Consider the following 12,281-nt stretch of genomic DNA (forward strand, 5'->3'; position numbering starts at 1 on the left):
TTGTTTATATTTTCCTTTGCTGTGCAAAAGATTTTAAGTTTCATTAGGTCCCATTTGTTTATTTTTGTTTTTATTTCCATTACTCTAGGAGGTGGATCAAAAAAGATCTTGCAGTGATTTATGTCAAAGAGTGTTCTTCCTTTGTTTTCCTCTAAGAGTTTTTATAGTGTCCAGTCTTACAATTAGGTCTCTAATCCATTTTGACTTTATTTTTGTATATGGTGTTAGAGAGCGTTCTAATTTCATTCTTTTACATGTAGCTGTCCAGTTTTCCCAGCACTACTTATTGAAGAGACTGTCTTTTCTCCACTGTATATCCTTGCCTCCTTTGTCATAGATTAGTTGACCATAGGTGTGTGAGCTTATCTCTGGGCTTCCTATCCTGTTCCATTGATCTGTATTGCTGTTTTTGTGCCAGTACCATATTGTCTTGATTACTGTAGCTTTGTAGTATAGTCTGAGGTCAGGGAGTCTGATTCCTCCAGCTCCGTTTTTTTCCCTCAAACAGCTTTGGCTATTCGGGGTCTTTTGTGTCTCCATACAAATTTTAGGACTTTTTGTTCTAGTTCTGTAAAAAATGCCATTGGTAATTTGATAGGGAGTGCATTGAATCTATAGATTGCTTTGGGTAGTATAGTCATTTTCACAATATTGATTCTTCCAAGAACATGGCATATCTCTCCATCTGTTTGTATCATCTTTAATTTCTTTCATCAGTGTCTTATAGTTTTCTGCATACAGGTCTTTTGTCTCCCTAGGTAGGTTTATTCCTAGGTATTGTATTCTTTTTGTTGCAGTGGTAAATGGGAGTGTTTCCTTAATTTCTCTTTCAGAGTTTTCATCATTCGTGTATAGGAATGCAAGAGATTTCTGTGCATTAATTTTGTATCCTGCAACTTTACCAAATTCATTGATTAGCTCAAGAAGTTTTCTGGTGGCATCTTTAGGATTCTCTATGTATAGTATCATGTTATCTGCAAACAGTGACAGTTTTACTTCTTCTTTTCCAATTTGTATTCCTTTTATTTCTTTTTCTTCTCTGATTGCCGTGGCTGGGACTTCCAAAACTATGTTGAATAATAGTGGCGAGAGTGGACATCCTTGTCTTGTTCCTGATCTTAGAGGAAATGCTTTCAGTTTTTCACCATTGAGAAAGATGTTTGCTGTGGGTTTGTCGTATATGGCCTTTATTATGTTGAGGTAGGTTCCCTCTATGGACACTTTCTGGAGAGTTTGTATCATAAATGGTTGTTGAATTTTGTCAAAAGCTTTTCTGCATCCATTGAGATGATCATATAGTGTTTCTTCTTCAATTTGTTAATATGGTGTATCACATTGATTGATTTTTGTATATTGAAGAATCCTTGCATCCCTGGGATAAATCCCACTTGATCATGGTGTATGATCCTTTTAATGTGTTGTTGGATTCTGTTTGCTAGTATTTTGTTGAGGATTTTTCCGTCTGTATTCATCAGTGATATTGGTTTGTGATTTTCTTTTTCTGTAGTATCTTTGTCTGGTTTTGGTATCAGGGTGATGGTGGCCTCATAGAATGAGTTTGGAAATGTTCCTTCCTCTGCATTTTTTCGAAGAGTTTGAGAAGGATGGGTGTTAGCTCTTCTCTAAATGTTTGATAGAATTCACCTGCGAAGCCATCTGGTCCTGGACCTTTGTTTGTTGGAAGATTTGTAATCACAGTTTCAATTTCATTACTTGTGATTGGTCTGTTCATATTTTCTATTGCTTCCTGGTTCAGTCTTGGAAGCTTATACCTTTCTAAGGATTTGTCCATTTTTTCCAGGTTGTCCATTTTATTGGCATAGAGTTGCTTGTAGTAGTCTCTCATGATGCTTTGTATTTCTGCGGTGTCTGTTGTAACTTCTCCTTTTTCATTGCTAATTTTATTGATTTGAGTCCTCTCCCTCTTTTTCTTGATGAGTCTGGCTAATGGTTTATCAATTTTGTTTATCTTCTCAGAGAACCAGCTTTTAGTTTTATTGTTCTTTGCTATTGTTTTCTTTGTTTCTATTTCATTTACTTCTGCTCTGATCTTTATGACTTCTTTCCTTCTACTAACTTTGGGTTTTGTTTCTTCTTCTTTCTCTAGTTCCTGTAGGTGTAAGGTTAGATTGTTTATTTGAGGTTTTTCTTCTTCTTGAGGTAGGATTGTATTGCTATAAACTTCCCTCTTAGAACTGCTTTTGCTGCATCCCATAGCTTTTGGATCATCATGTTTTCTTTGTCATTTGTCTCTAGGTATTTTTGATTTCCTCTTTGATTTCTTCAGTGATCTCTTGGTTATTTACTAATGTATTGTTTAGCCTCCATGTGTTTGTGGTTTTTTGTGGGGTTTTTTCCCTGTAATTGATTTCTAATCTCATAGCATTGTGGTCAGAAAAGATGCTTGATATGATTTCAGTTTTCTTAAATTTACTGAGGCTTCATTTGTGACCCAAGATGTTATCTATCCTGGAGAAAGTTCTGTGTGCACTTGAGAAGAAAGTGTAATCTGCTGTTTTTGGATGGAATGTCCTACAAATGTCAATTAAATCTGTCTGGTCTGTTGTGTCATCTAAAGCTTGTGTTTCCTTATTAATTTTCTATTTGGATGATCTATCCATTGGTGTAAGTGAGGTGTTAACGTTCCCCACTATTATCGTGTTATTGTCGATTTCCTCTTTTATAGCTGTCAGCAGTTGCCTTATGTATTGACGTGCCCCTATGTTGGGTGCATGTATATTTATAATTGTTATATCTTCTTCTTGGATTGATCCATTGATCATTATGTAGTGTCCTTCCTTGTCTCTTGTAACATTCTTTATTTTAAAGTCTATTTTATCTGATATGAGTATTGCTACTCCAGCTTTCTTTTGATTTCCATTTGCATGGAATATCTTTTTCCATATAGATGGGTCTTGTTTTTGTATCCATTCAGCGAGCCTGTGTCTTTTGGTTGGAGCATTTAATCTGTTCACGTTTAAGGTAATTATGAATATGTATGTTCCTGTTACCATTTTCTTAATTGTTATGGGTTTGTTCCTGTAGGTCCTTTTCTTCTCTTGTGTTTCCTGCTTAGAGAAATTCCTTTAGCATTTGTTGTAGATCTGGTTTGGTGGTGCTGAATTCTCTTAGCTTTTGCTTGTCTGTAAAGCTTTTGATTTCTCCGTTGAATCTGAATGAGATCCTTGCTGGGTATAGTAGTCTTTGTTGTAGGTTCTTCCCTTTCATCACTTTAAATATATCATCCCACTCCGTTCTGGCTTGTAGAGTTTCTGCTGAGAAATCAGCTGTTAACCTTATGGGAGTTCCGTTGTATGTTACTTGTCGTTTTTCCCTTGCTGCTTTCAGTAATTTTTCTTGGTCTTCAATTTTTGTCAGTTTGATTACAGTGTGTCTTGGCATGTTTCTCCTTGGGTTTATCCTGCTTGGAACTCTCTACGCTTCCGGAGAGTGGCTATTTCCTTTCCCATGTTAGGGAAGTTTTCGACTATAATCTCTTCCAATATTTTTTCGGGTCCTTTCTCTCTCTCTTCTCCTTCTGGGACCCCTATAATGCGAATGTTGGTGCGTTTAATGTTGTCCCAGAGGTCTCTTAGGCTGTCTTCATTTCTTTTCAGTCTTTTTTCTTTATTCTGTTCTGTGGCAACGAATTCCACCATTCTGTCTTCCAGGTCATTTGTCCATTTTTCTGCCTCCATTTTTCTGCTATTGATTCCTTCTAGCGTATTTTTCATTTCACTTACTGTATTGTTCATCTCTGTTTGTTTGTTCTTTAATTCTTCTAGGTCTTTGTTAAACATTTCTTGCATCTTCTCAATCTTTGCCTCCATTCTTTTTCTGAGGTCCTGGATCATATTCACTGTCATTATTCTGAATTCTTTTTCCAGAAGTTTACCTATCTCCACTTCATTTAGTTGTTTTTCTGGGGTTGTATCTTGTTCCTTCATCTGGTACATAGCCCTCTGCCTTTTCATCTTGTCTTTCTGTGAATGTGGTTTTTGTTCCACAGGCTGCAGGATTGTAGTTCTTCTTGCTTCTGCTCTCTGCCCTCTGCTGGATGAGGCTACCTAAGAGGCTTGTGCAAGTTTTCTGATGGGAGGGACTAGTGGTGGGTAGAGCTGGGTGTTGCTCTGGTGTGCAGAGCTCAGTAAAATTTTAATCTGCTTGTCTGCTGATGGGTGGGGCTGGATTCCCTCCCTGTTGGTTGTTTGGCCTGAGGCAACACAGCACTGGAGCCTACCTGGCTCTTTGGTGGGGCTAATGGCAGACTCTGGGAGGGCTCACGCCAAGGAGTACTTCCCAGACCTTCTGCTGCCAGTGTCCTTGTCCTCACAGTGAGCCACAGCCACCCCCTGCTTCTGCAGGAGACCCTCCAACACTATCAGGTAGGTCTGGTTCAGTCTCTTATGGTGTCTCTGCTCCTTCCCCTGGGTCCCAATGGGCACACTACTTTGTGCCCTCCAAGAGTGGAGTGTCTGTTTCCCCCAGTCCTGTGGAAGTCCTGCAATCAAATCCTGCTAGCCTTCAAAGTCTGATTATCTGGGAATTCCTCCTCCCTTTGCTGTACCCCAAGGTTGGGAAGCCTGACGTGGGGCTCAGAACCTTCACTCCAGTGGGTGGACTTGTGTGGTATAAGTGTTCTCCAGTTTGTGAGTCACTCACCCAGCAGTTATGGGATTTGATTTTATTGTGATTGCGCCCCTCCTACCGCCTCATTGTGGCTTCTCCTTTGTCTTTGGATGTGGGGTATCTTTTCTGGTGAGTTCCAGTGTCTTCCTGTTGATGATTGTCCAGCAGCTAGTTGTGATTCCGGTGCTCTCGGAAGAGGGAGCGAGCGCACATCCTTCTACTCCACCATCTTGAACCCGTTTTCCAGTTTTTACAATTTTAAATCATACCTTTTTTTAAAAAAAATCTTTATAAATGCTAGTGATAGTTTTTATAACCTAGGAAGAATATTCTTTGTTTCTTAGGTACAAAGTGTTTTGAAGCCAATCCACCAGAAGGAAGGACAAGAATTAACTGCTTTGCTGAATGCTCCACATATTCAGGTAGAAAATGGAGAGAGCATCATATGTGTGGTTTTTCCAGCATCCAAAATCACTTTGAATCAGTCTCTTGGGCTAAAAGAGACCTCAAATATTAATGTAGCCTGTTTTGATTGCTTACAACTTCCACTGCAGAATAATTATTGTTAACCACATTATTTTTGAAACAACTTCTTATTCTTTACAAATTCCTCCCTTTTTTGGTCATATTTTTCCATAAATTTTAATTATCTGTGATGTTGGACCCTTGAGGTAGTTTTGTTTTTTATGAAGTTTAATAAGCATTTTAGACTTTGATAACTCATCCCAGAGTATTCCCTATTATACCTAACAAATCTTTAGTTATTATTAGCTATAAAAGATACAGGGTTGCATCTGTACTTCAGTTGGAAAGTTTGGAAAGAGATCTGAATATATAATTAATTACAGCACTTCTTTTAAAGGTTTAATGATCAGTATACTATGTACATGATTAGGTTAAAATCTCTCTACAGAAATAAATCATGCTGTTACTTTAAATGCTATGGGTTTCTTTGAAACAGGCACTTTTACTGGCCCATGATAAGGTTGCTGAGCAGGAAATGCAGCTAGAGCCCATTACAGATGAGAGAGTTTATGAAAGCATTGGCCAATATGGAGGAGAAACTGTAAAAATAGTTCGTATAGAAAAGGCTCGAGATATTCCATTGGTAAGTGTCCCACATCTCTGATATGAGATCCTTTCTACACAGGGGTCTTCTGTATGGCAGATAGTTGAAGAGTTTACATTTCTGGTAGTTTTTCTCTTTGGAGGCTAACTTTTTGGAATTCTTTTATGTTCTTCCTCATACTCCTTATTCATCTGAGAAATAATTTGTTCATCTTTTCTCACCCATAATTTGATGAAAATAATAGCTTGTGAAGTAATCGTTGAACAAAGAAGGGACAAGTAATCTGCTTCATTAGTCTGCCAGCTTTTTAAAAAAACAGTGGAAAGTCTGATCTTTTCATTCAATGTAATTACTTACATACTTCACATATACTTAGAAGTATGCATTGTTTAATGTTAATATTTTGTAGTTTTTATATGTAGAACGTTTTTCTGTTAGTCTGCTATCATTGACTTAATTTTCTTTATTTTCAGAGAAATATTTTTGAATCCTAAGTTCTCAAATTGTCTTGCACAGTGTGGTATATGAAATAGGGACTGTATTTTATTAAAGGGAATTTTATGTAACTAGGTTTTCCCAACCAGAAAGAAAGAAATTGGGAATGTTATGACAAAATTTTAAAATAAAAGTTCAGGAGAAAAGTGTTACAAACTATCTAATTTCAAGCTTTATTCTGTATTTCATATTTCCAGTTTTTGAGTGTATATATTGCAGTTGTACTTCCAATTTGTATAATAAATATTGATGTTTAATACATTTTAATGTGAATTGGATGCAGCTATCATATTTAATATTTTGATAATTAACCAGATTAGTATTCATCTCTTAATGATATTTTGAATTTAAAAAGACTTTTAGTTACAAGTCATGTTCACTAATTATACCTAAATATAGTATAACCATTTGAATAGCATCCAGCATATAGAGAACAAATTTGATTATAGGCTTTCACATTGTTCTTGAACAAGTGCATTTTTATGCTGTTGTATGCTTCAAAAGCCTGATTTTAGAATTTTAACGAATGGAATGCTTCTGAAGCACAAAATGTGGGGGAAATGATCAGCTTTCAAACCTAATTGCCATGATTATTCTAGCTGTGTAAATACATTTTTTTCTCAAGATAACTGAAGGCTAGAATTGTTGAATACAAAAATAAAAATTAAAAAATGAGTACATGTTGAACCCAAAAATTGCATTTTTATTTCAATATTGGCTATTGAATTTTTTTAAGGGTGCTACAGTTCGTAATGAAATGGATTCTGTCATCATTAGTCGGATAGTAAAAGGAGGTGCTGCAGAAAAAAGTGGTCTGTTACATGAAGGGGATGAAGTTCTGGAGATCAATGGCATTGAAATTCGGGGGAAAGATGTCAATGAGGTTTTTGACTTGTTGGTAAGTTGCCCCGTGTAGAAGAATAATTGATAGACTCTCAAAAGCCTCCTTTGTTATTGGACTTCAGAATAAAATATTTAAAAAGCATTTTAAAAATAACTGTTAAGATCTCTATACAATTTCTAGCACAATTTTCCCATGGTATAATTGTTTCCACAATATTTATTAGTAGAATTTTATTCTTGTGGGGGTGGAGGTGCTGCTGATTTTTTTTTCTTTATTACTACCAGGTATATTTTGTTCGCCTCTGAAATCACTAATAATAACTCATTCAAAAATACATGTATTAAATGCCTACTGTGTGCTAGCTGCTAGGGAAACAGTAACAAAACAAAGTTCACACCCTCATGATTTTATGTTCTTTTTTTTTTTTTTTTTTTTTTGCGGTACGTGGGCCTCTCACTGTTGTGGCCTCTCCCGTTGCGGAGCACAGGCTCCGGACGCGCAGGCTCAGTGGCCATGGCTCACGGGCCCAGCCGCTCCGCGGCATGTGGGATCTTCCCAGACCGGGGCACAAACCCATGTCCCCTGCATTGGCAGGCAGACTCCCAACCACTGCGCCACCAGGGAAGCCCTTATTTTGGTTTTTTATTACCTACAATTGATTGTTGTTTCCTTAGCAATATTAGATAATAGCAGTGGTATAGATCTACATTGTTGAATATAATAACCATTAGCTACATGTGCTAGTTATTTCTATTTAAGTAACATTTAAAATTCAGTTCCTCATTCTTACTAGCTGCATTTCAGATGCTCAAGAAGCGTATGTTACTAATGGCTATCATATGAAGGTGTAGATTTAGGAATATGGCATTCTGCAATTCCAGTCCACTGATCAGAATTCCGTCATCATAGAAAGTCCTGCTAGACAGTGGTGGTATAATCAGGAGGCCATTTAGAGCCAACTTCTGAGGGTGATTTATGATCACTTCATATATACCCATCAATCAGATTTATATTCTTATTTACTTAATATCAGTTGTTACATTAAAATCTCTCCTATCTGCTGACGTCTACTGAAGAATCTAGAAAACATCCTCACATCCTTATTGTCACCCAGTGCCATTCATTGCTTTGATAGCACAAAGTGCCAGTGGTCATTGTTCTTAGCCCTTGTTTTACTGGCTGCTGTCTCTAGATTGAGTACTGCTCCCTGCTATCTCAGGACCATAAGTGTGATTACTGTCTAGGCTGGAGGTAGCTGAGCAAGGTGGGCAGTGGTATACAGTTGTCCCTTGGTATCCATGGGGGATTGGTTCCAGGGCCCCCATGGATACCAAAATCCATGGGTGCTCAAGTCCCTTACATAAAATGGCATAGTTTTTGCATATAAGCTACATACATCCTCCAGTATACTTTAAATAATCTCTAGATTATTTATAATAATACAATGTAAATGCTAAGTAAATAGCTGTTTGCAGGTGGCAAAATCAAGTTTTGCATTTTGGAACTTTCTGGAATTTTTTTCCATCCGCGGTTGGTTGAATTCACAGATATGGAACCCATGAATACGGAGGGCCGACTGTACTGGAAAATAATTGAGAACCTAGTAGTAAGACTATACAGTTATAAAATAGAATGAATGACAGAGACAAAGCATCTGGGAAGTAAGAATATTTGTGTACTTGTATCGCTTTTCTAATCCTAGTAAAATTACTATTTCAAATTCTACTGTATTAAAATCGATATATGTCAGAGTAGATGACCCTGAAGTGCTGCAGTGTCTTCCAGTCCTTCACTGTGGAATCTTCCAAACTTAAACTTAATGGAAGATAAAAACCCAAGACTTATGGGCTAAGTGGCTTTTCCCAGTGGACGAGAGGACCAAAATTGCAGAATGTCATATTCCTAGGTAGCTCTATGATGGAGTCCACGAAAGGCATAATTTGTGCTTCCTGATAAAATGGGATTCATCTTTTCCAATTTTTTATTTTGAAGTCTCCTTGGAGTTCCAGAATAGTCCAGTTTAGGGACTATTGATCATAAGATCATGGAATGATTTTCATAAATACAGCTTTTTAAAATAATGTACTTTTTCTGTTACAGTCTGATATGCATGGTACTTTGACATTTGTTCTGATTCCCAGTCAACAGATCAAGCCTCCTCCTGCTAAGGAAACAGTAGTAAGTGACTTTTTTAATGTTCATTATTTATTTTCTGATGGTTACTGTTTACTTTTTTCTTAATTAACAAACTTTATTTTTTAAGAGGATTTTTAGGGGACTTCCCTGGTGGTACAGTGGTTGAGAATCTGCCTGCCAATGCAGGGGACACGGGTTCAATCCCTGGTCTGGGAAGATCCCACATGCCACGGAGCAACTAAGCCCGTGCGCCACAACTACTGAGCCTGAACTCTAGAGCCCGCGAGCCACAACTTCTGAGCCTGCGCACCACAACTACTGAAGCTTACACACTCTAGGGCCCACGTGCTGCAGCTGCTGAGCCTGTGTGCTGCAACTACTGAAGCCCACACGCCTAGAGCCCGTGCTCCGCAAGAAGAGAAGCCACCATAATGAGAAACCCGCGCACTACGACAAAGAATAGCCCCCACTTGCCACAACTAGAGAAAGGCTGCATGCAGCAACAAAGACCCAATGCAGCCAGAAAAAAAAAAAAAGTAGTTTTAGGTTCACAGCAAAATTGAGCAGAAAGTAGAGTTCACACATAATTCCCACTCTCACACATGTGCAACCTCCCCTGCTATCAACATTCTACACCAGAGTAGTGTATCTGTTACATTGGTGAATTGATGGTTTCATTATTACCCAAAGTACACAGTTTACTTTAGGATTCAATTTCGGTGTTGTACATCCTATGAGTTTTGACAAATGTATAATTTCATATATCTACCATCGTAACGTACAGAATAGTTTCACTGCCCTAAAAATCCTCTATGCTCTGCTTATTCATCACTTCCTCCCCCCAACCCATGGCAACCACACTGTCTTGACTGCGATGGTTTACCTTTTCCAGAATGTCATATAGTTGGAATCTTACAGTATGTAGTCTTTTCAAATTGGCTTTTTTTCTCTAGTGGTAAGCATTTAAGTCCTCCATGTCTTTTCATACCTTGATAGCTCCTTTCTTCTTAGCACTGAATAATATTCCATTGTCTGGATATACAACAGTTTACCCACACACCTACTGAAGGACATTTTGGTTGCCTCCAAGTTTTGGTAGCTATGAACAAACACCCCTGTGGAGGTTTTTGTGTGGATATAAGTTTTCAGCTCATTAATACCAAGGAATTGAAAACCTCAAACAAAAGCATGCACAGTGATGTTTATCATTTGAGCATCAGAAATGTCACTCTAAATATTTCTTGCACTCAAGTAAAAACAGGTAAATTCAGTAGATTTTATTTAAATAAATATGACATATTAATATTTCAGAGTTAGTGAACTCTGAAAAGTAAAAAAATAGAAAATACTTCTTTTTCAGAATTTTTATGACTTACAATGTTCAGCTTTGTCTTTTTCTGTCAGTATAGGTGGGCTTATTTAACTTAAATATGCTTAGTGTAGTGGGAAAAAGTGCTTTTTACAAAGTATGCACAACTCTTAAATACTCTAGCTATAGTAAAAAACAGACTTCATTACCATATGATCCAGCAATTCCACTCCTAGGTATAGATCCTAAGAGAACTGAAGACATACCTCTTTTCAAAAACTTGTACATGAATGTTCAAAACAGCATTTTTCATAGTAGCCAGAAGGTAGAAACAACTCGGATGTTTGCCAGCTGATGAATGGAAAACAAAATATGGTATAGCCATAAGAATGGGATATTATTTGGCAGTTAAAAGGAATAAAGTACTGATATATTGCTACAACGTGGATGAACCTTGAAAAAGTTATGCTAAGTGAAAGAAGCCATTCGCAAAAGGCTGTGTATTGGGTTCATTTATATAAAATGTCCAGAATGGGTAAGTCCATAGAGACAGAAAGTAAATTAGTAGTTACTTAGGTGAAAGGGTGGGGATTTAGGAGGGAATAAGAGTGATTCCCAATCAGTAGGGCTTTGATAAAAATGTTCTAAAATTGTTTGTGGTTGCACGACTCTAAATTTACTAAAAACCACCCAAGTGTATACATGGGTGACTTGTATAGCATATGAATTATATCTCAATAAAGCTGTTAAAAAGTCATAGACTTCAGTGTGCTGGATTAACATGGTAGCCTGATGTATTGCATCTGTTACTATTCTTAATTTTTGTACAAGCATAACAATTTGAAAGGGAACGCAGTTTCATTTTTTTCTTAATATTTCATCACAGTTATGCTTTATATTTTGGCTGTCGTTCCATCTTTTCCCTTTATTGGAACATATTGAAGTCAGTGTTGCATTTGCAACCTTCCTTCTGTTTAAAGTTCTTTGTAGGAAGAGAAATGAGGAAATAGTTTGTCTTTGAGTTTCAACAGCCTTATTCTCAGTACACTATCCTTTCCCACATATCTCTCCCATGAGCAAGCCCTGAACTTCAAAAGTGGCTATGCAGTGTGAGGAGACACAACAGAAGAAGGTTGGAATATTTGCTTACTTATATGACTTTAACAAGAAAGGGAGAGAAAGGAAAAGAAAAGATGCTAGGCTTATCCCTTTTAGAATACAGCATTTGACGGGTAGAGGTGTTTTCAAAATAGAAATGGTGTGCAATATTTTTTTTCCCTTCATTTCCTCCTTTCATTGAGAAGAACTCTCAATTGCAATATCTCTTGTAAAGTTTTTATCAAACTTAAACAGGTTTGAAATGAACTACTATTATTAATGCTCGCATGGAAGATTTCCGCAAGGAAAACAGTGATAGTATATCATAATTTTATTTGGCATATGCAGAATAATTTTATATGGGATTAGTGATTTTAAGAAATAACCATTTTTTAAAATTGAAGTATAGTTGATTTACAATGTTATGTTAGTTTCTGGTGTACAGCAAAGTGATTCAGATATCTATCTATTCTTTTTCATATTGTTTTTCATTATGGCTTATTACAGGATATTATCGTTCCCTGTGCTATTCAGTAGGACCTTGTTGTTTAACTATTTTATATATAGTAGTTTGCATCTGCTAATCCCAAACTCCTAATTTATCTCTCTCCCACCCCCTTTCTGTTTTGGTAGCCGTAAGTTTGTTTTCTACCTCTGTGGGTCTGTTTCTGTTTTGTAAATAAGTTCATTTGTATCATATT

At 37.0% G+C, this 12,281-nt stretch overlaps 1 protein-coding gene across 11 annotated transcripts in view; it reads left to right on the forward strand.

Annotated features, from left to right (window-relative positions):
- The window catches only part of PALS1 (protein associated with LIN7 1, MAGUK p55 family member), a 101,928-nt gene that overhangs the window by 60,408 nt on the left and 29,239 nt on the right, over positions 1-12,281 (forward strand). For 9 of the 11 annotated variants that reach the window (XR_016392202.1, XM_089907857.1, XM_089907853.1 and 6 more), the window contains 4 exons: positions 4,974-5,051; positions 5,591-5,737; positions 6,930-7,091; positions 9,138-9,215. Coding sequence is in view for 10 of the 11 variants with exons in the window: in XM_089907857.1 (XP_089763983.1) it covers positions 4,974-5,051; positions 5,591-5,737; positions 6,930-7,091; positions 9,138-9,215 (465 nt within the window). In the remaining variant the exon portion in view is untranslated. The remainder of the gene's footprint in view (positions 1-4,973; positions 5,052-5,590; positions 5,738-6,929; positions 7,092-9,137; positions 9,216-12,281) is intronic. The other 2 variants (XM_089907861.1, XM_089907862.1) reach the window with 2 other exon arrangements.

This window comes from Delphinapterus leucas, chromosome 2 (genome assembly GCF_059928025.1).
Source record: "Delphinapterus leucas isolate spDelLeu-1000000601 "Yukka" chromosome 2, BTC_Dleu_Yukka2, whole genome shotgun sequence".
Lineage (NCBI taxonomy): Eukaryota > Metazoa > Chordata > Mammalia > Artiodactyla > Monodontidae > Delphinapterus > Delphinapterus leucas.